Genomic DNA, 25577 nt, shown 5'->3' on the forward strand with positions numbered 1-25577 from the left:
AGGTTCTTCTGTGCTAAGTTATATGTTTTGTTGGAGGACTTCATGTGCTCCTTTTAGATCACACACACTTCAACAGGTAGAAGGGGCATGAATCTCATAGTTATAATTAAGTTCATAGAATGTTGGCAAACTTCTGAGATCTTTGAAATCCTATTAGACAAGGTTCACATCAAACCGTGGTTCCTCCCTTTATAAAGATGAGGCTAATGCCTACTTCATAGAATTCTGAGGATTCAATAGAACTAACATATTTTCTGACATAAAGTCAACCCTCAGTAGATAGAATCACCTTTTTTTTTTTCTGAATCAGTGACCACATGATGAACCCCTAGAATACTTTCAGACATAAAATAATACCCCTAGCCAAAAATGACCTGGGTAATATCCCACGTCCTGGAGTCTCTGATAACTAGGGTGGACCTGGACCTGCCAGGCTGTGTGCAGTCATAGGGCTGAACCTCAGCTATGGGCAGGGGCTGGAAGGCTGAGAGCGAGGTGTGGGGGAGTTGATGAACCCTCAGTCTCTGGATTCACCAACGTCTAGAGCTTCTTAAACTTAAGGAACCATTTAAAATCTGGTGACCAGGGCACCTGGGTGGTGCAGTCAGTTGAGCGTCCGACTCTTGGTTTGGCTCAGGTCTGATCTCAGGGTCCTGAGATCGAGCTCCACCTCAGGCTCTCTGCTGAGCATGGAGTCTGCTTGAGTTTCTCTCTCCCTCTTCCTTTACCCCTTCCTCCCGCACGTGCTCTCTCTCTCAAATAAATAAATAAAACCTGCTGCTCATGGTCCATAGGCTGTTTTGTTTGGCACGTAAAGGTTTTAAATATATTGAATGCTAGTTGATAATATTGACAAATGAGACTCACTCAAAAATCAGAATCTGTGGCTTCTCTAAAAAAATCAGAGGATGAAAAATCTCTAGAAAAATCTGGGCGTGCCTCCCAGATGATGGGCTGAACTGAGAATCTGTCCCTCCTTTAGACTCAGTGTGCTCTTCCATTTTTGCTGGGCCCTTAGAGGCCTTGAGTTATGACACCTGCTTTCAATAACACAAACTCTTCCTCCTTTTGGGTGAATTAATGTGATTTTGCTACTTAAGATTATTTTACATCTTTTAAATACAAATAATTATGAAACAAATTTCTGAAATCTTATATATTACTTTCATGAATTTCTACCACCACCTCTGCTATAGTCTACTTACCATGAGGTCTTAAAAAAATTATTAGCAGTACTGACTAGGCTCAAAAGGGCAGTAACAATAATTTAAAAAAGTGCCATCTAGCAGTAATGTCCAAAAGATAAAAAACAGTTCAGGTTTTCAATTACTATATTTATATACTAATGATAAATAGCTTCTTAAAATTTCATATTTTACATGACTTTTACAGTTGTCTGTCTTTTCAGAGCTATATTGAAAATTAGCAGTTGGTTAAATGAATTATTGCACATGACTGTTAACATAAAATGAGAACAATATACTTTTGGATATTAACAGAGCAAAACGCAGGTTTGATGTAATTAACATGGTCAAATGTTTTAATGTCTCTTAACCCACTTAGAAATATTTTGTCTATGGGGTCATCGTGTAGGTATTATATCTGTGAAGTAAACTTTACCAGTGCAGTGCTAGAGCCTTCTTACTCATTGACACTTAAACTAAAATGTTGGAAGGTGCGTGTGAGTCACCATGCACATGAATATATACGGTTACTCTTTTGAAGTTGAGATTTCAGGAATTATTACCAATTATTTTAAAGTGTTGCATTCTTAATTTCTTGTTTTCTAGTGTTGTCTGTGTTGGTGGAGATGGATCTGCCAGTGAAGTGGCCCATGCTTTGCTTCTCAGAGCCCAGAGGAATGCTGGGAAGGAAACAGGCAGCCCCCTCAACCCTGTCCGAGCGCAGCTTCCACTTGGGTTAATACCTGCAGGCAAGCAGAGGGCCATGGATTTGTTAAATGGAACCTCTCCTCCTCTCTTTCTCTGTTTCTCTTCCTAACCTAGACAGTGTGACACAGAGCTAAATGCACAGACTTTGAATCTGAAAGACCCAAGTTCATCATCTCCACTATGGAATGGGAGACTTTGGACAAGTTATTTAATTACTTTGAGCCTCATTTTTCTAATCTGTAAAAAAGATACACATATATTCACCTCATTATAAGGTTATGGTAGTATTAGATGGTATATGTGGGGGAATTAATACATAGTTAAACAATCAACAAATGGGATAATTATTATTCTACCTTCCCCTATTAAGTCTAATGATTGCACAGCACCAGGTCTGAAATTTCCCAACAGGGCCACTTGAGTCAAGCTGCTTACAATGTCACGTGAGGTAAAATGTGGAACTCTCATTATCGGAGTATAAATACATAACCTGGAGTTGAAAATGCCAAAAAGATTCATTCTCACTGCTGTGTTGCTAGCAGCTAGAATAGAACGTGACACAGTGAACGCTCCATAGTGTTTATTAGGTGAATGAACGTAAAGAAGACGTTAATAGAGCTAGTGCCACTTGAATTCGGCCTAAAATGGGTAGGATCTGGCCTGAGGAGGATGAGTTATTTTCTTCATTGCAAAAATAATCAATGCCAAAGCGAAATCCAGGAGCTTGGAGAAATAGAAAATGGGCCATTTGTTGGGTGATGACTGGATCAAAATTTTCCCAAACCATGGTGGCTCCGGACTCCACAGGGAGGGGTCTGAATTGTGTTTGATAAACAGTAGGGAACAATGGGAGGTTGAGAGCAAGGGAACACCCTGCTGGGAGCCTTTGTAGGAGAATTTGTGAGTAGGGGAAGGGAGGGGAAAGCCCTGAGAGCCTGGGAGAACAGCTAGAGCAGCCCTGGCTTCCAGAAGAGAGGGAAACATCTTTCACAAGTTTATTACGTTATGCCAGTCACTCCTCCCAAATTATTTAAACAAACAATAGTGATGGAAAGAGATTATTTTTTTTTTCATTTGGAAAACCTCACACGATATTCTCTCTACCAGAAAAGCAGAAACAATGGTTGTTTCCTATGAAAATAGGAAATAATATACCTGGTTAAAAAATTCAACATTCTATCCACTTGATAACCACATTCATTTAGTACGGATTTCAGTATATTTAGTATTGTTCATTGACAGAGAACAAAAGATATACAAATGCTCTTTTAGACTGTGAAGTCTTTCAAAAAAAAAAGAACTTAAAAGGAGACACATATTTGGATATATCCTAATAATTATAAAGCATATAGAGAAAAACCTTTGCTGGTCTTACGCAGAAGAGAAGAAAATAACCTCAAATGGGAAAAAAAAGATGCTGGCAAAGAGGAGCCAACCGCTTTCACCATTTCCTGTCATTTTAGTGGCTCTGTCTATAATGGTGGAGCTTTTCAGCATTTCTTTCCATGCCAAGTGGATGTGCTTAGGTCATTTCCTCTTCACTAGCAAATACACTCCCAAGGTCACTTATTAACTGTTGTGAATCAAAAATGAAAAGGTGGTTATCCTTACAGGTACGCATTTGACATAAAGTGAATAGTTAGCTAGCAAAACTGGTGGTCATGCTTACCTTTTTAATGCGCCATTTGAATGCACTTTGCTTAGAAAATACAGCCTGTTGCCAAAATTGTGGTTGTTGTATAGGAGTTCCAGCTTATGGATTCCATAAGGAAGGGGGGAGTCATGTGCGGGATATACTAATAGGAGGACTCAATGTCCCATCAGGGCTTTGATAGAAAATGGTAACAAGAGTGAGGCAGGAAGTTTCCAAGCTGCACACAGAAGACAGTCTGCCTTTGAAGCCATTTGCCTCCTGGAGAGAGACACCCAGAGGGAGAGTGTTTAGTAAATTACTCCACTGAGCCAACAGACTAAGCTGCTGAATTATGGTCAGACTCAAATGGATCAGTTGTGGGGAAGCCTGTATTTGAACTGCTGGCCAGTAGCGATGGTGTGTGTTGCCATGGGAACTGGTGCTAAGGAACTATACAGAGATTCTGATTAAAGGGGTGGGGGAAGGATAGAGGAAAAAGCCAGAGAGGACATAAAAATAAAAAAGCAATCCAGTTGTTGTAAAACAAGGCTCAATCCACATACTGATGGCTGCGAACCATATATTCCTATAGCGTTCACATAAATAAATTCATGCTTTCCAATTAATTTGAGGAGAATAAAATATTGCCAAGGGACTGTTAATTTCTATGATATTTCAGGCAAAGAACCAAAGTGTAGGTGCAGTTTTCATGAGAATTTTAGATATGCTTGACTAGGAAGTCATTACATCACATTTATCTGTTTGGATGTGGGAGACATTAACGGCCTTATGAATATTCATGGTGTCTGGTTAATTAAGTTAATTGTTCTGCAGAAGTGCTTGCACTTCCAAGGACAATTTTTTTCCTTTTTTCTTTTTGCCTCCATAGTTTCTGCCTGGTACTTTCATCACTCATGCTTTACATGAACTGCTACTTTTGTCCTTACCCTCTTTGTATTTGGCACATTTTAGCAGGTCTGGGGAGGTGGTGGTGAGCAAAGTTGCTGGTAGCTGTTAAGAAAAATAACTTTTCAGGCTAATTAAAATGTTTACCTTGAGGTAGAACATTTATAGCTTTTGTGAGAATGCTAAAATTACATGGTTGTTATTTATGTGAGCAGCATGTTCTTTTGGCATGTAGACATCTTTTCAGACGGATCACATTTTGTTTTTGGAAATTGTACTCTTTTAGATTATCCAAACAAAAATACTGAGCAATCTATAGTATTACCTTTTTATAAGCACTTTCCTCACAAACTTTCCTTTTTGATTCAGAGTATAAAAAGCTGTTCTTCAGGACTAAGGAACAGGTTAATCAGACTAGAAAATGACTAAAGTAATTTCTGGTCATGCCTCTTTGCAAACTATGGAATTAAGAACAAGTTGTCAAGGTGCAAAGCCTGAGACATAAAAATTAAAAAAGTGGTCTTTAGCAGTCTAAAAGGATTTGTGTTTGGGCATGCTTAGCATACTTCAAACACAGAGGGAATAAATGGTCTTTATTTTCTTGAGTCATGATATGTGTCATTCTCTATTGCACATGACAACATTACATTATGTTCTTTAATAGCCTTTCTAGAGGAATGCTTTTATGGTTTATTCCTAATTAACCATGGTAATGGAGGAAATGTGTTTCATGGAGTACTGTAATCCATTGATAATCCTAAATATCTCACTCTAATTATGTGGCCTCCTCCAAAACCTTTACCATAAATCTGATTGGGAAGCAAAATAGGTTGATTTGTTTCCTCTCTTCCCTCCCACCCATTCCAGATTAATTAGCAATTAGAGGACCAAAGGGCAGGCTGTAGATGGTCAAAGGATAATTGGAAAGGCTTAGGTAATTGACTCCTGGGTAAAGATCCACTGAGTAACAGGTTTCTGGACCCCTTGTTCTTAAATCTTAGGGTGCCTATGAGCCACCTTGAGAACTTGCTAAAGCATGGACACCTGGTCCTCACTTCCAGACCTTCTGTTTCCAATCGTTGGAGGTGGGACCCAGATATTTGCCTTTTTAACAAGCTCCCAGATAATGTTGACGCTCCTGATTCCTAGACCATACATTCTAGATAAGTGCCTCTTCAAGTAACTGTTCATAAACAAAACCTGAGGATCTTATAAAATGCAGACTCTGATTCAGTAGGTCTGGAGTGGGACCCAAGAGTCAACATTTTAATAAGCACCCAGGTATTGTCCTAAGCACCAGGGTATTGTGGCTGGACAGTGGGCCATATTCTGAGTACCAAAGGTCAGAGCATCATTTGCCCTTTGATGAATCAGTTGGAACAGGGTTAACTAATTAGGGTTGAGATGGACTTTTCTTTGAATTGGTATTACTAGAGGTCTGGAAGTCATTAATATTAGTTAAGTCCCTTATGATGATTATTTTAATGACAGCCTTGGTTGAAAATGTCTGAGTTGCCTCGGCTTCTTCAACTCAACAGCCCTAGAACACATTAGTGCAAGTGATACAAATCGAAGAGATCATGTATGACCACGAATGTTCCCAATTAACAAATCCAGGGGGCTAACCTTCATGCTTTCACAGCTCCAGGCTGTTACTGCTTTTCTTTCTTATAATCTGTAATTCAAGAAAATTTGTAGCCTCTTAATTTTAAATCCTTTTAACGTCCTGGGAATAGCAGGGGTTAGTTGATATTTTCCTCTTCAAAAGAATGCTTGTACCCCAAGATCTCAGAGACACATAAATGTTATAGAAGCCTGATTTGAGAGAACTCTTTTCTTCTGTAGGCTGGTGGCAAAAATCCATGTGGATCATAAATTATCCTAATCATCATGAAAATAAATCTGTAATGTCTCAAAACAGACTTTTATAGCATGTTAAATACCATGGAATTAAATATTTTCTTTAGGATATCTTTTGTCATATAAGAGGGAAATCCCGGGCGCCTGGGTGGCTCAGTTGGTTAAGCGACTGCCTTTGGCTCAGGTCATGATCCTGGAGTCCCGCATTGGGCTCCCTGCTCCGCAAGGAACCTACTTCTCCCTCTGGCCCTCCCCCCTCTCATGTGCTCTCTCTGTCTCTGTCTCTCTCTCTCTCTCTCATTCTCGCTCTCTCAAAATAAATAAATCTTTAAAAAAAAAAAAGGGAAATCTCCTCTTGGATGAAAGCTTATCTCAAAGATTCATTAAAGGTATTTAGAAACTGTCTTTTGTACTTTACAGTGATTTTAGATTGTTACTATTTGGATTTTTATTTATATATTTATGCAATTGTCTCTGCTCTCCCAAGACAGCCTCAATGCTGTTGGTGCTCATTTTGTGATAGAAGTTAGAAGCCCACTCATTGAAGTTGGAGTAGACTTTGATAGAGCTAGTATATTTTGGTAGAAAATAGACACTAATAGTGGAAAAAGCTGTGAGCAAGTAGATACTATAAACTATTTACTAATTTTAAGTTGTTTAAAGGCTAAACAGTGATTTGGCAACCATTTGATGTGAATCGAAGCTGTGAATGAACACTTATAAACATCCATTAATTTTTTCATTTGAACATTACGTAGTGGTATCTGTGTAAAGTAAGAGCAAGTGCATAACTTAAAACATACACTACATTGATTTTACATGTTTTGAAATTGATTTGGCAGGCTCTACTAACGTACTGGCACATTCTCTTCATGGAATCCCTCATGTGGTAACTGCAACTTTGCACATTATAATGGGTAAGAATTCTTTCAAAGAAGTTCATGTTTTATAAGGCAGTTTTTTTATAAGGAAGCTTTTATATTTATATAAGGCGATTTTATTTCTGTCAGACATATCTAAGGGAGGACAAGTTCTTTGTCTTTCAAAGCAGAGAAATGTTTTACTGAAAACCAAAAGTCAGGCGAAGCTTTACCATTTGGACTGCTTCCCTTTTCAGGGTCCAGGCACTATAAAGAGCAGAAAATGAAGTTTTACTATAATCTTGTGAGAAAAAAAAATCATCATGATGGTCAGGATCACAACTTTACAATCAAGATAGAGAAAACCCATGCATCCTATTTAAGTATATCAGATACTATTGTTGGACTACACGAAGACTATAGGGCTAGGATGATGTTATTAAAAGAAAAACACAAAAAGAAAAAAAAATACACCACATAGCCACTCTAGAATTGTTATTATTCCAGTTGATGGAAGGTCTGTAAACTCAGATAAGTACAATGCAAAACTGTTAAATCTAAGTTTACTTTGCACATGTACTTCAACTTGACTTTCTTAACCATGTTTTATATGAAATAACAATAAGCTGCAGTATTTACTCCTTTGTGTTTTTCTTCCTTAGTACCTGAAAAAGTTACAAATGGCAGTTGTAGTAGTTGTAGGTTAAGGGAGATGAAGAGAAAGCAAGGATATTTATCCTGGTATGAAGTTGCTCGAGACCTTCTATAAGTAAATAGGCTCTTCTGTGTTTGCCATTTTGACAACTTGCCCTACTCCTCTCACTGCTTGACTAATATCCAACATGATGTTCAAGGGCACACACAACCAGTTGATGTCTGCACTTTTAGCACCACTGGAAAGCTTCTTCGCTTTGGGTTCTCAGCCATGTTTGGCTTTGGTGGAAGAACTTTGGCCCTGGCAGAAAAAAATCGATGGATGTCACCCAACCAACGAAGGGATTTTGCGGTCATGAAGGCACTGGCAAAACTTAAGTAAGTTTTTTCTTTTTCTTAAGCCAAAAATTTTGTATCTTAGAGTACATGAGTGTTAATAGCAAATTTTTCTGTATTTTTAGGCCTGAAGACTGTGAAATAGCTTTTTTACCGTGTATTAGCTCTCACGATTTACAAGAAAGGTAGGTAAAGAGCTCAAAGTGATGTAAACATCTATATCTTTCTTTAAAGCATGGAACAGTTTGATATACACAATTTATTAGTCTTGTGATCTTTGGTTGTTTTTCGAAAATAGTAGCAAAGGATATAGGGTAGTGACGTTCTAGTAGGCCGTGTAGTTTGACTTCTGTCTTCAGAAACAACGATTCACTCCATCCATCCATCCATTCATCCATTCATTTATTCAACAGCCTGTTTATTGAATACTACATACCAGGCACTTTGGATACAACAGTAAGCCAAAAAATAAACAAAACCCATGGTTTTTGCTCTCAGAATTTCAGTCTAGTGTGGAACACAAACATTACTCAAAGCCACACAAAGCAAATGTTCTAGTCTTTAAAAGAAATGGAAAATCATTGTTATGGATGATACCACCTTTAAATGAATTAGCACAGTATAGTGCAGTAATGGAGTATACTCCATTTTTACTTTATCTAATCTAAGAAAATATTTAACATACTAGGTTCTTGAAGTTTCTCAGTTGAGTAGATGTTATTTTTTGTGTGATGTGGTTTTCTTTGTGTTCTTACTTTTAGGAAGGCAGAAGGATCTCCCAAATCTGGTAAGCTTAAAAGTACCTCCTTGAGAACTGAGTCAAGCTCTGTTGACATTTTGCTCTGGTGAGGGAAAGTAAGCAATCTCTTCCATTGCCTTTAGCCGGCAGTGATCAGTGGCAGACCATCCAGGGTCAGTTCTTGAATGTCAGCATTATGGCAATCCCTTGCCTGTGTTCAGTGGCACCTAGAGGCTTGGCACCTACTACCAGGTTAGTGAGTATTTTTATTGAATCACTGATACTTTTCTATAAACCAGTGTTTTTCTTTTAGAATACCTTGCTAACTTTTGGCTGGCTAGAATATTATCAACAGGTAGTGTCTTTTGGACTGTGATAATATTAGAGATCCTAAGGGACTTAGCATCAGAGTAGGCTGAGACCAACTGTTAAACTGGAAATGCTAGATGATCACTGATTTCTTCATATTACTGAGGCTAAAATATTTCTTGGGTTTTATTAACATGATTTTATTGTGTCATTTTTTGCCTACCTTGCTTGCTTTATTTGTGTTTGTTTACTGGTCATTGAAAACATTATATTTCTGGTATTTCTTATGACCATCTCTACTTTCAAACTGTAGAGCAGACATAAATATCCTCAGCATGAATAGCACGTACGTGGGTATATTTGATACCTTTAGTTAAAGGAAGCTAATTTCACTTATTTATATTTAGTATGAATAGTGGTACATATGAATCTGCTGCCCACATTTTCTTGAGACATTTTATATATCATTTTATCCACAAAAATATAAACCATCTCTTACACATTCTTTTCAAGCAGCTTTCCATTATTCATCTGAAAATCTTTCTCTCCCACTCCCATAGAGAGCATAGAAGAAAGGATCATGAATGTTGTGTAATATAGTCAAATCTAGATTTTCCCTGGAAGTGGAATGAAAGAATGACTTCTGTGCTGTGGCAATTTATAACGTAATTGCAATGATTAGTTTTGTGTTCCCTGCAAAATATTTAACCAGAATGATTAACAGCTAGCAAAGGGGATGGATTTAAAAATTTTTTCCGTGGCAGTTGATATGAAGGTAATAAACAGAGAAATATCCAAAGTTAGAGAAGAAGAAAAACTATAAACTTGGGTATTAATAATCTGGACACCAGGGTCCTTATTATCTCTAGTAACTGGAAAGGAGTTATTTTGAAGGTTGTGTGATAGAGAAATTGAGCTTAATTGTTTCCTGCCTATACCGTCAGAAATCCTAGATAGCTATGCACCTCCCTAATGTAGTTTTCCCTGCTAAAAGTGAAAACCAGCTAGCTGACTAAAGGAGCAATGTTCTACAGGACTGGAGACAACACTTATCTAACCCTCCTTCATCTCTGACTCTCATGTTTGCTCAAGGACCTTCATGAGAGGTAGTCTGATCTTCTGGGAGTGGATTCATGCCTCTCTCAATGCTGTCCCATACAGTTTTTAGCTTGCCTGGAATTCCATTGCTTATTCTCGATAGGTTTAATCAGTATTGATGAATTTTTCGGAGGATGACTAGTCAGAGATTTCCTTTGTGGACTGTAATTAAACACTCCTTTTTTTTTTTCTTTCTTTTTTTTTTTCTTTGCAAATACCTTTACACCATGCCTTGGCTGGCCAGAGGTAGTCAGAAATTTATCTTTGGAATGATTCAGGATCATTGCACAGGAAATTCAACTTCCAACTTTATTTTTTTTCCCCACAATAAAGTGTAACTTAATTCAAAATACCTCAGTGAAAATTGCTGATAGAAATTAGTGTTATTTTCAGTATCCTAAGATCAAATGCATAATATAATAAAACATTTAGAATAGTGAAGGCACATAGGGTGTGTTTCAGTGACTAATAAGTATTGAAAAGGAGACATATGAAGTGCTTTTCATGTTTATGAAAAAGTAAGCAATTTTTAAAAAATAAAAACACAAGACAGTCCTCTGAATGTGTTGGCATGTTGAGTAAAATGAACATTGGACCCTGGGAATTAAGAGATCTGGTACCAGTAATCATTTTGTTTTTCCCTGTGTGCCTTTGAACAAATCACTTAAACTTGGGGTCTTCTTTTCCTTCTGTATAAACTGAGTGAATGACTGGATAATCACCAAGGTCCCTTGCAAGCTCTAACCTGAGTTTCCATAAGATTTAAAGAGCTTTTTTTCATGTTGTTGTTATTCTTGGAATAACTTTATATTTGTCTTGAAATCAAGCTAGAAATCATTTGCACATATTTCTGCAAACTGCCTTCTAAAGCTAGATGCATTTGTGAGTGGCTTTTTTGGCACTAAATCACATCTCTAAATTTGCAGTCTCTTATATTAAACTGAACAGTTATGCAAGATTAAAATGCTCAGTCATTTAACTGCACATGTGTGCTAACATTTGTCCCTTTTATCCATCCATTGGCCCCTTTGATTTATTTTCCTATGTCACTTTGACCTGTCCATAAGTAAATATTTAAATATCATACTGTAGGTTTTTAGAAAGTGTTGAACAATTTGTTATAGCACTTGTATTGCTATTTTACACACGATTCCACATTTTGAATCCCTAAGTAAATACATTGGATTTTAAATGATGTCTTGATAGGTGTATAGGACGCATGATAGTTCATTTTCTAAAAAAGCCCTTAAATTAAGAACTTACAGAGGAGGAAGTCAGTCGCTTAATAAAACTAATTCGAAGGGCTGTGCCATTTAACACGGCAAGATAAGATTTAAGAATTTTAGGTAACTATAACGTGACAATGATTAATCTATCTTGCCTAAAACTTCTAGTAAACGTGATACTTGTTAGAAGGAATGATACAGAGTACTTTCTGTTGCAATCACTTAATAAACTTCTCAATGTCAAATACAAATATTTAATTCCAGATTAAATAATGGAAGCATGGCTCTTATCGTTGCACGAAACACTTCTCGACCAGAATTTATAAAACACCTAAAAAGATACGCCAGTGTTAAAAATCAGGTATAGTAGATTATTTTTGTTACTTATTTGCAAAACTATTAATCATGGAAAGAGAGATGCTGCAAGAGTTGACATCAAATCCTGCCTCATAAGAAGGCATTATTTTCTTAATATATTAATCGTTTTTCTTTCAGTTTGTGCTTCATCCAAATTTTGGAAAAGTATCTATCATATTAGTATAGATTATCCCTTTCTGAGCTATCTGTTGGTGGATACATACATTTGTGTGTGTGTGTGCACGCATGTGCATGCAAAGAGAAAGTAGAAAATGTGTTACATTGAAATGTGAAGTAACTTAAAGAAATAATTATATACTCAGCTGTTCTTCAGGATGAAAAGTAGTGAAATCTGAGATTTTTAGCCTTCTCGATGTTTGACAGCGGACTTTCTCTGAAGTTAAGCCCTTTAGATTCTCCTGCCATTTATTTACAGATCAGCCTACTTTCACTTAATTGAAATAGATTTGCAGACCTATATTTAAAAACACACCACTTTTATACAGTCATTATTCTATTCAGAACTAGAACGTGTGGTTGCGTTTTTGGAGACAGATAAAATTGTATTTCCCCTTAAGGGATTCGTTTTAAAGAGAAACAATAACTATTATAAGCCACATTCATTCTTTTGGCAGAGATTTTGACCCAGTTTTTAGGAAACTGATCCAGAAATATGTGAATTTCTGAAATTGTGAGTCTTGAACTACATCAGTATGCTTGCAAAAAAAAAAAAAAAAACACAAAAAACAAAAAACACCCTATAGTCTCACTACTTATAGGTATAGAGCTGTAGCTGGGTGTAGTTGGAAAGCAGAAACAGGAGTAAGGGCAGAGTAAATCCAGCCAACCACTGGCAGCGGAATCTTGCTTACGTAGGTGGCATTGCAAGGCTCACACTTTTAAAATTATACACTTTCATAGGCAGTCTTCATGAAGTTTCAGTTCTCTTCTGCCTACTACATTATTTGATCAATGTTATTGAGAAACCAACTGAATGAAGTCTTTAGGAAATTGTATCATAAACATTAATAGTATCTCTTTCCTTAAATACAAATCTCAAAGTAGACAAAAGCAGACAAAATGTAGGTTGTGAGCTGAAGTAATAACTTTACGTGTGTGTGTTTGAGGAAAGACGGTAATTGTTCAAGTACTATATACCTTTTCAGATGTTATTCATTTTGTTGGCAGTGTTAGTATTTTTCTTAATCTACAAACAGTGCATGTTCGTTATTCTTTTTTCCTAAGTCAGAAAGTAGAAACAAAACAATATAAAAAGGTCTCAAAATTAAATATTCCAAGAGCTATTCAGGGTCATTACCTTAGTGTAAACTTCTTAATCTTTCCCTAGTACACATATGTGAGAACCTCAGTGCATATTAACCTGAAGGTACTCATCTTGAGAAGCTCTATATTTATTTTAGGGAGGTACCTATTGCACAGATTATTTATGGTAATTCTCTTTTGGGATTGCCTAAGGGGCAAATTTTAAGGTAATTTTTTGTAGGATCCCTAAAGTCCCATCTAACAATGTGGCTTCATAGGTAATGAATTTGCTGGGATGCATGGAGCTTCATTGGGTGAAGGACGCACATGAAAACAGGATTTAAGATAATAGACTTACTGGTGGTGGCCGTCACTTCTTGGCTTCTCTTGGCTAATGGCTTTATGCTGCAGGCTGATTGTTTTTATCACATGGCATTCTCCTCTCTATTATAAGGACATCAGTCATGTTGGATTAGGGCTCAACCTAATGACCTCATATTAGCTCAGTCACATCTGCAAAGACCCTCTTTCCAAATACGGTGACACTTACTACGAGTTAAGACTTCCAGGCATCATTATCAGGGATGCACGTTAACCCAGAGTAGCCAGTTAGCAGTGACTCATTTAAAACACATTATTTTTACAAGTTCACACAGAATGAAGGATGTCCCCAAGGCTTTGAACCTGAGATGGGAAGTCGAATGCAGTGACTACTGAGCAGTTTCACAGAGAGCCTGCCTGCTTTTGCAGAGACCTCCTTGGGACCCTCTAATTCTGTACCTGTTAGAATAGTGATGCCACCCTGTAAATCCAGTATAGTTCATTGTAGTCACCCAGTGCATTATATAGTATAAACTGTAAAATCTGTCAGATGTTGGTTTCTGCATATGTAAAATAAGGGGTACTAGTGGGGGGTACTAGTTTTCTGTCAACTTTTAAAATTCTATACCTCACTGAGGTTCACATGTGGAAGGGGAAAAAACCCATGTAGATAATAGTAAATCTCATGCCACGTAGATAACAGGAATAAATCTCATGCCATTTACCTAAAAAGTGAAATAAGTGAGTGGTTATTGTGCATTGCTACTAAAAAGGTATTTGGCTATCTTATTTATGAGAATACATATTTTTTCCACTAAAGTTTCCTTAGACAAACGAAGATGGAAACTTGAAGATACCCTGCACCATTTAGAGTGGTCAGTAAGCAAACCATTGTCTTTTGACTTGCATCCATCTTTTTTTTTTTTTTTTTTTTAAAGATTTTATTTGAAAGAGCGAGAGAGCACAAGCAGAGGGAGGAGGAGAGGGAGAAGCAGGCTTCCCGCTGAGCAGGGAGCCTGATGCGGGGCTTGATCCCTGGACCCTGGGACCATGACCCGAGCCAAGGGCAGACGCTTAACCATGTGAGCCACCCAGACACCCCTTGACTTGCATCCATCTTTAAAGTGGGAATTTGGTGGGCAAATACCCTCAAAAATCACATTAGACTGACTTCCTCTTTCCACCTTCCTAAGCTTAGAACTAGGGTCTTCCTAATTAAATTCTAAGTGTGAAACTTAGTGTGCTTTACATCACCTAAACTAGCTGACAAGTTAATAAGTTAGTGGATTATATAAATCTGTGTCAACAGCCGGGTAGTAAAAAATCTTTAATTGGAAATGGTATGATATTGTATACAACCTCATATAGTCGGTCATAAAACAAGTTAGCCAGCTGTTAGATCTCTCAGAGAAATCGGGGATCCCTGGCATAGAGATTCAATGCTATAAAAGCGTCCTCATGGATGTTGATATTTACATGCAAGAGAGAGCACAGTGAACTTTCTCAATTTGCATGAGCAGTTAAGGATAAAGCGAGCGTCATGATTATTTGCATTTGTTTTATTTAGTTCAATTTTCCATTTGTTGAGACTTACACCGTTGGAGAAGTAAAAGTTCGTCCGAGGAATCTTAGTGGATACGATCCAGAGGACGACGGACGGCACGCAGCTGCTTCAGAAAACAGTTTCCCTTGGAACATAGATGGTGACTTAATGGAAGCCACATCAGAGGTTCACATTAAGTAAGTGTCATTATTTCACCACCTTTAATGTCCACCAGTAGATACAAAACTATTTTTTTAATAAGTCAGGGAAGCATTAAAAGATGTACAATTTTAATAAATAAAGTGTAACTTTACATTTATTCACCCATTGTTACATACAGCCAACGCATTTTCGTATAGACTCATCACCAGATTTTCTGAGTCTCTATCTTGGCATTTCAAATTACCATTCTCCCTAAACTATACAGATAATGTCTACAACTGACTTTTGTCATTTTAAAAGTGGATCCAGATCTTAACCTGGTGAAAGCCCTCTAAGTTGCAGATTGGTACACTGAAATCTCTAGTCTTCATCACTTGGTATCCAGCAGTGCGCTTCTCTCAACTCTTTCCAAAGCCTTCAGCTTACTTTACGCAGGAACAATGTTACATACTATTTAACAGGGGCAACTGGTGCAGGCAAGTTTAGGACCATGCAGACTCACTGTTGGTAAGCATTATGACTCAAGGTGGAGAGAAAGGGTGCAGGAGCACCCCACTGTACGCACAATGCCTGGATGTCACAATAATTACTGGTGCTGACTTATCAGGCCCCCCAGTTTATAAGATTGCGGCTCTGCCACGAATATAGGTTTGGTAGCTATCATTAGATTGGGATTAGGTATTATGTACCATACTCAGTAGGTATATGGGTGAAAATGATAGGTTGATGAAATAATTATACATCTATTTTTTTACAGATTACACCCCAGACTTATCAAGCTTTATGGAGGAAGCATGGAAGAAAGGAATGATCCCCAAGTAACATGTAATTGTTTATAAAAGAAATGTACAAACTAGAATTTTTATATGAAGGACTATGGTCATGCTTTAAACATATAGGGGAAAAATTATTTTTTAAAGAAATTAAAATTGCTATTTTTGTTGCTAAAGATTAGCTTCTTAGAGCTTAAATTAAAACATGAAAAATAAATTTTGGGTTTCAGAAAGTATTACTGGAACTGAAAGTAAACACTCATATACTTAATTCCCAAGTGAAATAATTGGAATACTTTCACTTTTCAAGATTTGAGTGAAAATTCCTAGAGCCTGGTACAGATGGACACCCGACGTTACCTCAAGATGCCCTGATGAGATACTAATCCAGATTTCAAAATCATTCCAATACCTACATTATCTGCCAAAAAGATAAGCGTTTTAAGTTGTTAGGGTACCACTTTTGGGACTATTCCCTGATTTTCTTTAAAGAAGTCTTTTAAAATCCATAACACGTTTTAAAGTATGCAAAATAGCTAACTAGTGAGCTGTTTTGCTTCTGAAAGTCCTGGTATCCAGCAGTCCTAGCACACTGGTTTTAGTGCACTCAGTAATGCCCCAAAATGCTATCATTTCTGAATAGAAAGCCAAATTTAAAGTTCCTCAGGGAGCATCCTCCACCAATGATTCCAGAAAAATCTGAAAGAATGACTTTGCTTAAGCAAATCTTTTGCTAATATAATACTTTGAAAGAATACCTTTTTAAGTTTAATTAATGACCGCATTCAGGAGGCTTCATGCTCACAGATTGGGCTTCATTCCTCGAATGCCTGCACGAAGCTCTGCCCGCCTTGTTCTTTGGCCACCAGCTACTACTGTGGGCTCGTGAACAGAGAACTTAAGAGGAATTTAGACAGCCCGAGGAAGACAGCTGTTGGCAGGGGCTTCATATAGATGGAAGTCTTTTACTATTTGATCACTTCCATAGTAAAGACAGATATAGGACAAATCAGATGAAATTATATTCCGCAGCTATCAGCATCCAGTTCATATTGCATGAATAAATAGTAAAGATTATCACTAAAACCTAGATCATGGAAATTTTGATGTCACATTTATATTTACTGGTTTCTCTAATTTTGTGCAGATGAGAATGCTTATACACCCGATAAAAACACATTTCATACATACATTTGAGGAGAAAGTAATATCTACACAAGTAGGTGCATTTGCTTAATTTGACAGTCACTATTTTACACAGTATCTAATTTATATGAAATACTGGCCTCTTAAGCATGGTCTTCGTAGAGTTTGGCTTTTTAAGAGTCATTAGTGAGGTACAGTTTTCATATTTTACATACATCAGTGTATTTATATTTGAAATATCAGCTAAAGTGCAACATTCACAATCTGTTTCAGAGTATAAATTAGAATTCTTAAGTACTATTGTTTTTATAAGCAGAAAATTTCACTAAAAATGGATTTTAGAAATTTACTCCTGGGTACCCTTGATAAAAGAATGTTTATATAGGTATGAATCCACTAGTCCTCCTATAACACATTTTTAAGAACTTATGTATATATACAGAAAGAAAGAATCCATAGCTGTATAAACAATAATTATCCAGAAGTCATTAAGCTCAAACCAGTGTATAAGGTCAGTCTGAAATTTGCTCCTCAGGCCCATAATACTCTTACATAGACTGCTGAATAAATCATTGTTGATCAAAGCCCATCATAAAGGTATTACAAAGAAAGGTCTTTACAGATAAAATCTGCTTTAAAACATTAGGGGTCTTCTTTTATTCATTAGAAAATTGAGGAACAGCTCTTCATTCTTTAAAAATATTTAGCAGGTTTTTTCCAACAAGTCTCAAAGATCTATTAGAAATGAATCATTGCCTATTCAGTGGAGTTTATTTTACTGAAGCAAGCACACATGGCAAATAATTTCTTTTAAAGGAATGATATTTCAAGTCCAAGACTTCTCCAAATGAGTTGTTTACTTCCTCAATATGATTTAATTCAGAAGCACTTTCATTTCACGGTATCTTCGAGGGATTACTTACCTTGAATAAATTGAATGCTTTAGTGTTTTTCTATCAAGAGCAGAGAGATTACTTTCCTCTCGAAGAGTAATCATTGCTTGGGATTTTTCACGTGCATTGAGACCTAATATGTCACAAGGTCATGGTAAATGAAGTACATAGAAATCTGAGCAGAATTCGGGGTTTCTTGTAAACAGTCTTAAATTTCTTTGGTTAACCTGAGTCTCTCAATTTGAAAGAAGTCTTTAATCACCATCATTGCTTTTGCTGTTAACGTAGCTCCAGCTGTCTCTTCTGTTTTCTTCTTGTAGGACAGATTTGTACTGTCTTTTAAAGAAGCCAGCCTGAAAATAGTATTGCATAATCACCAGTGTGTATTTACAAACATATTACACTCATCAGACTCCTGAACAGTCACTATCCCATGTAGTCAATAAAATTTAGATGGGAAATATTGTGTTAAAGAGCATTATTTTTGGTGGACTGCTCGGTGACACACTCTCTCCAACACGGACATTAACAATAATATGCAGTGTTTTCTAAGAGCTTTTTAAAAGAACATCTTTCCAAACTAGTGTCATGGTTGGAATACGGGTACCGAAGTTAGAAACAGGAGATCAGTACTACATGTTCACTTGGGAATTTAAAAAGTTAACATTAAAAGTGCTGGAATAATTAATCACTCAGGAGTCACAAAGGGGGCTTTGTGAAAATCAAGAACAGCATTACTGAGTGGTTTAACATGGGTAATTATTAAAGGCTTACCTTCCACATAACGTATGAAATCAATAAAAGTAAAATAAGTCCAAGTAGCAAGCTACTTGAAATAATCGCTATTGTGAAATGACGTTTGGGTCTTTGATGATGTAGTCCTTCAAGTAAAACCTACATAAGTAGCCAAAATAAAGAGCCACCAGTTTAAAAACTTGCTTCTATTCCCTTTGAACCCCCCCCCGCCCCCAACCCATGATTCCCACAGTATTTTGAACAACCCCATCCCCTTCTCTTGCTGGTTCTAAGAAACACTGGTAACCATTTAGCAGAATCAGCTTGCTCCATGTTTCTTCATCCAGATAATCCCTACCAAGTTCACCTCCTGAAAAAGCCATCTGCATCCTTCCCTCCCACCAGTTGTAGAAAATGCCCAACCTCGGTAAAGTATTTCTAGCCCTCCATGATCTAGTCAATCTAATCTATTTTCCTGACTAAACGCTCCAGCAATAGTTTTTCCCTACAATCCTAAGGTTTCAGGTAAAATGGTAATCTTACGTGTGCAACATTCTCATCCTTGTTTAGTTCAATAACTTTTGGATTAGGCTCTGGAGAAGCTGTTGCTCTTATTTCAAACTTGAGGGCCGAAGTCTCATCCTGTTTAAAAAAAGAACACTGTAGCCTGACTCATAGTTTTATTTTGTGAAGACATATTCATTTCTCATGATCCTTACCTACTAGCTGAGGCTTTTACAATTGATCTTCCCCAATTTATTTCACCCTTTATAGTTAATTGCAATGCAGCGCTGCCTTTGTTTCCAAAGGCATGGTCATAGTATTAATTTTCCTGGCATCATTTTATTGAAATCCTTTTATTAAACATGAATAGTTTAGGCACCTGGGTGGCTCAGTCGGTTAAGTGTCTGCCTTTGGCTCAGGTCATGATCCCAGGGTCAATTTCCCTATCGGGGAGGGGGGAGGGTCCTTGCACAGCGGGAAGCCCGCTTCTCCCTCTGCCCCCGACTCCTGCTCATGTGCGCTCTCTCTCTCCCCTCGCAAAAATAAAATCTTAAAAAAAAAAAAAATGACTAGTTTGCAGATAACTAGATATTTGTAATATTTAAGTATTTAAATATTTGATAGTTAATTTTTTTCCTAGATATTGAATCTTTTTCCCAAATAAGACTTTCTTCACCTGATAAATGTTTCTTCAAATTTATTTTAGCTAGGCTTTTTTTTTTTTTCTAAACGGTGTTGTCATCTTGCTGCTCTGATAAAATACATATAGTTTAATACCGTAATGGAAAAATCTGGTACAATGCCAATAGTGCCCATTGTTGAGAAACCTGGACTTCAAGTGTATGAGGAGGCAAATTGCAAAAGTTTAAATAACTTGCTGATGATGGTCTCATGATTTAGTTTTAGCACAATTGGAACTACAGCAAACATCTCTTACTTACTTCTGTATCTGGTGGATCTTTTTTTTTCCCCCCTTGACCACTGTGTAGCAATTTTAAACATTCTTTAAACAAAATAAAACTACCATTTTCTTTGGCTTACTATATACCATGCACTAAGTGCTTTTTACAAAATGTATCTCATATAATCTGCAATACCCCCGCAAAAGACATTATCCATATTTATCAGGTAAATTGAAGAACAGAACTCCAGATAAAACCAATTTTATGTCTTTTTTTAAAGATTCATTTTAGAGAGAGAATGTGAGCAGGGGGAGGGGCAGAGGGAGAGAGAGAATGCTCAAGCAGACTCCCCACCCCTCCACCCCGAGCACGGAGCCCAACGTAGGGCTCAATCTCATGACCCTGAGGTCATGACCTGAGCCAACATGAAGAGCCTGACACTTAACTGACTGAGCCACCCAGCTGCCCCCAAATCTGCATACTTATTTCTAGGAAGAAGTCCAAGATGTATTATTTATTCAACCTTTCAAAGTTTTTAATTGTTATCGTATATTTGTGCTTTATTGTTGATAAATTTTGATGTTGATTTTAGGAAAGCCTTAGTTTTACTTCTTAAATATTTAAGCATAATTTAAAGTAGTTTAGAGGGCGCCTGGGTGTCTCAGTCATTAAGCGTCTGCCTTCGGCTCAGGTCATGATCCCAGGGTCCTGGGAATGAGCCCCGCATCGGGCTCCCTGCTCGGCGGAAAGCCTGCTTCTCCCTCTCCCACTCCCCCTGCTTGTGTTCCCTCTCTCGTTGTGTCTCTCTGTCAAATAAATAAAATCTTTAAAAAATAATAGTTTAGAAAAAAACCTTAAGGTTATATAAAATAGGTAGCCAATTTCTGCGATTTAATCAAAGTTTATAAGCAGTTGGACATGCTTTCTAAAATAAACCTTAATTATTCCATAGTCTATTTTACAGTCTTAATTATCTGTTTAATTACTAAAGCCATATCATTTAGACAGTGAATTCAGCTGAAGCGATACATGCAAACAGTTGTAGAGTTCCACTCCAAATTTTACTATTCCTACTTACTTAAATGCCTCCTCACATACCATCCTACCTAAATAAGATGACTGTAGATAAGTTCATACAAAATCTACAAACTCAAAGTTGTCATTTTATTTTACTTACCATTTCCGAAAGGTATGGCCGGCCTTCCAACTGAATGTGAACGCTGGCTTCTTTTCCACTTTCCATTTTCCCAAAATGGCAGAAAAAATTTAAACAATATGGATCATCTTTTATGCAGAACTTGGAAAAAAATACAAAAGAGCTACATTAAAACATTTTTTTAAAGGTGGCAAAAATATTTTACATGGAATTAAACATCTCCCATGGGTGGCATTTAAAAAATTATTTTGCTTTAAACAAAACATGAATGTTTTATAAACTACAACAAAAAAGTATTTGAGCTGAAGCATGTGTTCTGAGAATTAAAACAAAGACTCCTAATCAGGGCTGTGTTAAGTTACATGTTCTATGTTGCTTTGTAAAACTTGGATCATTTGAAGGTAGGATCACTTCCTCAGGGTTTTTGGTTTCTTCATAAACTCACTAAAATGAAAGGAGTGTAAGTTAATCTCATGTCACAAAGTCTGCTCAGCTGAATACTCTATCTTGGCCTCCTAAAGGGTCTAGAACAATGTCTGGCTGGCACAAAATAGGCATTGGTTAGATAAATAATGAAAGTGTGTGTGTGTGTGTGTGTGTGTGTGTGTGTGCGCGCGCACGTGCGCACACACACATATATAGCCCTGGGTCTCTCTCCAAGCACGTGTATTCCTCATGTGCAAGAGTATTACCTTGTTTCTTTCCCATACTCAATTGACAGCTCAAACCCACTCGTTCTTGGTTTTAAGTGCTTTGGTTCTGTATGCTGGAAAGCAAAATCTACAACCTGACAAATGGAAACTTACCAGTAGCTTCTTATCAGTCTTGGACAAGAATTTGAAAATGTCTTTCAGGATCTCCATTGGACCTTTCTCCTGCTCTAATGCACACTTTCTTTGATAATTTTTAAAATGGCATTCTCCAGCTGTAGTCTGTATAGATAGAAAGTGAGAAAAATCTTATCCATACTGGAAAGAACTGCAAAAACTACATGATCTTTAAAGTTCCAGTTGCTTACCTTTTCTAAAATATATCAAGTATTTCTGAAATTGTGGAAATATTTTTGGGACAGACTTATTTGGGAAAGATTAAGTCTCCGTGGCAAAAACTCAGAAACCCAGCAACATTTTAACAAGGTTGGATATAGGTGCTAAAGTGAGCACAGGGCCCTACCTTACAGAAAATAAAGCAATGTGAAAAATGGACACTTGAACATTAGCATGAAATTCAACCTTTCTTTGGCTTTAGACACAAAATAAAATGATAACGTGTCATAACAGCATGTCCTGCCATCTAAGTCTGGAATTCAGGTAAGATATTTTAAAATTAGATCTCAAACCCAATGAGCAGATTTATTTGTTGACTGCTTGTCTTGAAAATGGGAAGGTACAAAACAATTCTGATGTAATCATCAACATAAGGATATCAATTCTGTTGAAAAAAAAAAAGGCTGAAATACTGATTTTTCAACAGAGGCCTCAAGATTTATAGAGAATTTCACCAATTACGTCCACAGGGCCATTTTCACAAGGAAAAATGCACTGAAGATGGAAGGAGCAGAGTTCTGTTAGCGATCATATACGTCAAATGACAAGGTCCCTCTAACCCTACAGTTCTAATGCGTAATAGTCAAAGTGTACTCAGTAAGTACGTGGTGAATTCATAGCTGAGAGTGTGACTCAAACAAGTTAACAGATTTATCTATTTAGCAACATAGAATAAAGGAAGGAACACATTTTTACCTGGACATCCAAAATGTTGAACAGCTTATCGGTTTGGGGGGCAAAAGAATTTGGTACCATTATTTCCACACTAACATTTGGAGCCATGCTATGGCCAGTGTTGATAACCTGAGAAGGAAGAAAAAAAGATTTTAACAACTTAAACATATTTTTCATAAATGTAAGGACAGGTATCAGCGAGCTTTTGGGTGAACCCGGATGTTTCATGTAACATTTAGAATGGTGGGGGGTTTGGAGTTGGCGACTGCATGGCAAAGGGACCTCAAAGATCCACAGTCAGAACTTTAAAAACGTTTGCTAATAATTTGCTCATTATTCCTAGCCCTCTCCTTTTGATACTGCTTAGGCCAAATGGTCCAGGCTGTTGGTTACTGGAGAAACAGTCTAAAGAAAAAGACAACTTGTATGGCACATTATGTATCTAAAAACCCTTGATCAAGTGATCCTCACAACTACCCCATGAGGCGAGCTGACATTTTATGCTCCAGCTCAGGAGAAGGCTCAGAAGTGTGAATGATGTGTCTGGGATGGCTACAGAGTGACAAGGAGCTCAGGTATTCTACCTCCAAACCCCAGGTTTCACAAAATCACTCTGCTGAGAGGATAATCCTCATTGCAGTAAGCGAGTAAGAATATATTTCAGTTCAGGGTAATAATGCTGCTGATGCACTCAGAAGATTGAAAGGGGTAGAGAAAATACAACAGCCTTTTAATAATAATGCAGAGGTAGATGCTACTTCATTACCGATAAATTTGGGGATTGCAGCTCTCTGAGGAAGGAAATCCAGCCAAAATTATTGTCTCCTCAGAGCTTAACTATGAAACCCATTGAGTGAGTCAGAAAAGAGATATGCCACACTATCTGAATGAAACAGCACAACTACATTTGCAACAATCTTTAGGAAGCACATGATATGGAAGAAAGAATGTGTCCCTGGCATGTGGAGATGGCTAGGCCGTGGGGTACAGGGCAGTCGCAGAAGGTGGTCTCAGCAATGCCAACCCCGCACTGCCCAAACCTTTAGACAGGGTCTTCCTCATGCCAGCCAATGATCGGTCTAACCTCAAATATCCTTCATCCTTGTTCGCCTAATGACCTTGAGACCTCTAAGAACCTCCTCAAATTTGCACAGACTCACCGAGCCTACAGACTGAAGATACCTCCAGTGCTATTCGCTCCATTGTAACTTAAGTGAAAAATACTTAACCATGCATTGTAAGTTAAAAAATAGGCCTTCTAGAGTCTGTGCTCTGATAAACTAAAACAGAAACTGAGCTGAGCTCTCACTGGGCTCTGATAGGAGCGTTTCTTGGGACTTCAAAGCAGAGGACTATATTTTTTCAACACTAATGGACACTAATATAACAAAAACTCGGGTATACACAGACTCTGCAGGATTCCGAGGTCATTCTACAGATCTGGAGCAGGGTCCAGGAATTTGCATTGGAATAAGTACCTCAAGTGATTCTGACCTACATTTTAATTTTTTAACAAATATTTGTTTTAGAGAAGGAGCATGAGCTAGAGGGGGAGATAGAAAATCTTAAACAGATTCCACACCAAGCACGGAGCCTAACATGGGGCTTGACCTCACAACCATATCACAAGATTCAGATGCTTAACTGATTGCACCACCCACGTGCCCTGCTGACCTACATTTTCAAAAGCATTGCCTTACAAAAAAATATCATAATGTACCTAAATCCAGACTCACGCACATTCTGTGGATTGTTACATAGCTCTAAGAATGTTTGGTGTAGTGCTTTTGATTCAAAAAAGTATTGTTGTGGACATTATCTCCAATTATCATATCCATGATGCCCCAAAAGTTTCAGTTTAACAGTAAAATTTTTTTTAAAAAAATTTACCTTTATATTAATGTGTTTGGATGATACCTTTTTTGTAAACAATTTAATAAATGGCATTACTCGTAACAGGTCATATACCTATAACCTAAACGGCTGACCAAGCCGACCTTAAGTGGGGAATGCAGGAGGTAAGAGCTACCGTTACTAGGTAATGTTAGCATTTGTATAAAAGCTTGAACCAAGAAGAGAGTTAACTGATTTGCACCCAATGATGCTTTCCCTTGGCCTATCCTGATCTCCGTATGCACCTCTAGCAGGTTCAATTCCTCCCGTAACTTTGCCTGTTTCAGGAGTTACCTCTGTTCCTGGGCTTACTCCTTCCCATGGTATTTGTAAGGAGTCATGGGCTTTGGTAACAGGGCAAAGGCAAGGGAGGAAACCAGGAGCAAGGACCCAGGAGGAGAGAGGATAGAGTAACCGTGCTGCCACCAGGCATGGCGGGCCCCTAAGCCGCGGGGCATCACAGCCTATGATGTCCTCTGGAGCAAGGCAGCAGGAACAAGCTTCCTACAAGTTCCCTACAAATATCACAACAACTCTTCTTACATGGAAAGTGAAGTTCATTTTCTCTGCCATGCACGTCTCAGGCTCATTTTCTTCCTTTGGTCCATACACAAATGAAGTTGGGTTGACAAACCTGAAAGAAACAAATTCAAATTTAACTGCTCTTACTTGATGAGCTAAGATAAACAGTCTTT

At 37.5% G+C, this 25577-nt stretch overlaps 2 protein-coding genes across 2 annotated transcripts in view; one reads left to right on the top strand and one right to left on the bottom strand.

Annotated features, from left to right (window-relative positions):
* The window catches only part of CERKL (CERK like autophagy regulator), a 108301-nt gene extending 92303 nt beyond the window's left edge, over nucleotides 1-15998 (top strand). Inside the window, exons 5-13 of the mRNA XM_028122251.1 lie at nucleotides 1791-1933; nucleotides 7134-7208; nucleotides 8006-8183; nucleotides 8267-8326; nucleotides 8903-8928; nucleotides 9024-9132; nucleotides 11778-11874; nucleotides 15022-15194; nucleotides 15917-15998. Of these exons, the coding sequence (XP_027978052.1) occupies nucleotides 1791-1933; nucleotides 7134-7208; nucleotides 8006-8183; nucleotides 8267-8326; nucleotides 8903-8928; nucleotides 9024-9132; nucleotides 11778-11874; nucleotides 15022-15194; nucleotides 15917-15998 (943 nt within the window). The remainder of the gene's footprint in view (nucleotides 1-1790; nucleotides 1934-7133; nucleotides 7209-8005; nucleotides 8184-8266; nucleotides 8327-8902; nucleotides 8929-9023; nucleotides 9133-11777; nucleotides 11875-15021; nucleotides 15195-15916) is intronic.
* The window catches only part of ITGA4 (integrin subunit alpha 4), a 78566-nt gene continuing 67987 nt past the window's right edge, over nucleotides 14999-25577 (bottom strand). Inside the window, exons 22-28 of the mRNA XM_028122226.2 lie at nucleotides 25426-25516; nucleotides 23011-23118; nucleotides 22075-22200; nucleotides 21290-21409; nucleotides 19250-19348; nucleotides 18746-18865; nucleotides 14999-18324 (exon numbers count right to left, since the gene is read on the bottom strand). Of these exons, the coding sequence (XP_027978027.2) occupies nucleotides 18226-18324; nucleotides 18746-18865; nucleotides 19250-19348; nucleotides 21290-21409; nucleotides 22075-22200; nucleotides 23011-23118; nucleotides 25426-25516 (763 nt within the window). The 3' untranslated portion in view covers nucleotides 14999-18225. The remainder of the gene's footprint in view (nucleotides 18325-18745; nucleotides 18866-19249; nucleotides 19349-21289; nucleotides 21410-22074; nucleotides 22201-23010; nucleotides 23119-25425; nucleotides 25517-25577) is intronic.

This window comes from Eumetopias jubatus, unplaced genomic scaffold (genome assembly GCF_037043125.1).
Source record: "Eumetopias jubatus isolate StellerSeaLion01/CBP00866 unplaced genomic scaffold, mEumJub1_p1.0 scaffold_3, whole genome shotgun sequence".
In the NCBI taxonomy this organism is placed as follows: Eukaryota; Metazoa; Chordata; class Mammalia; order Carnivora; family Otariidae; genus Eumetopias; species Eumetopias jubatus.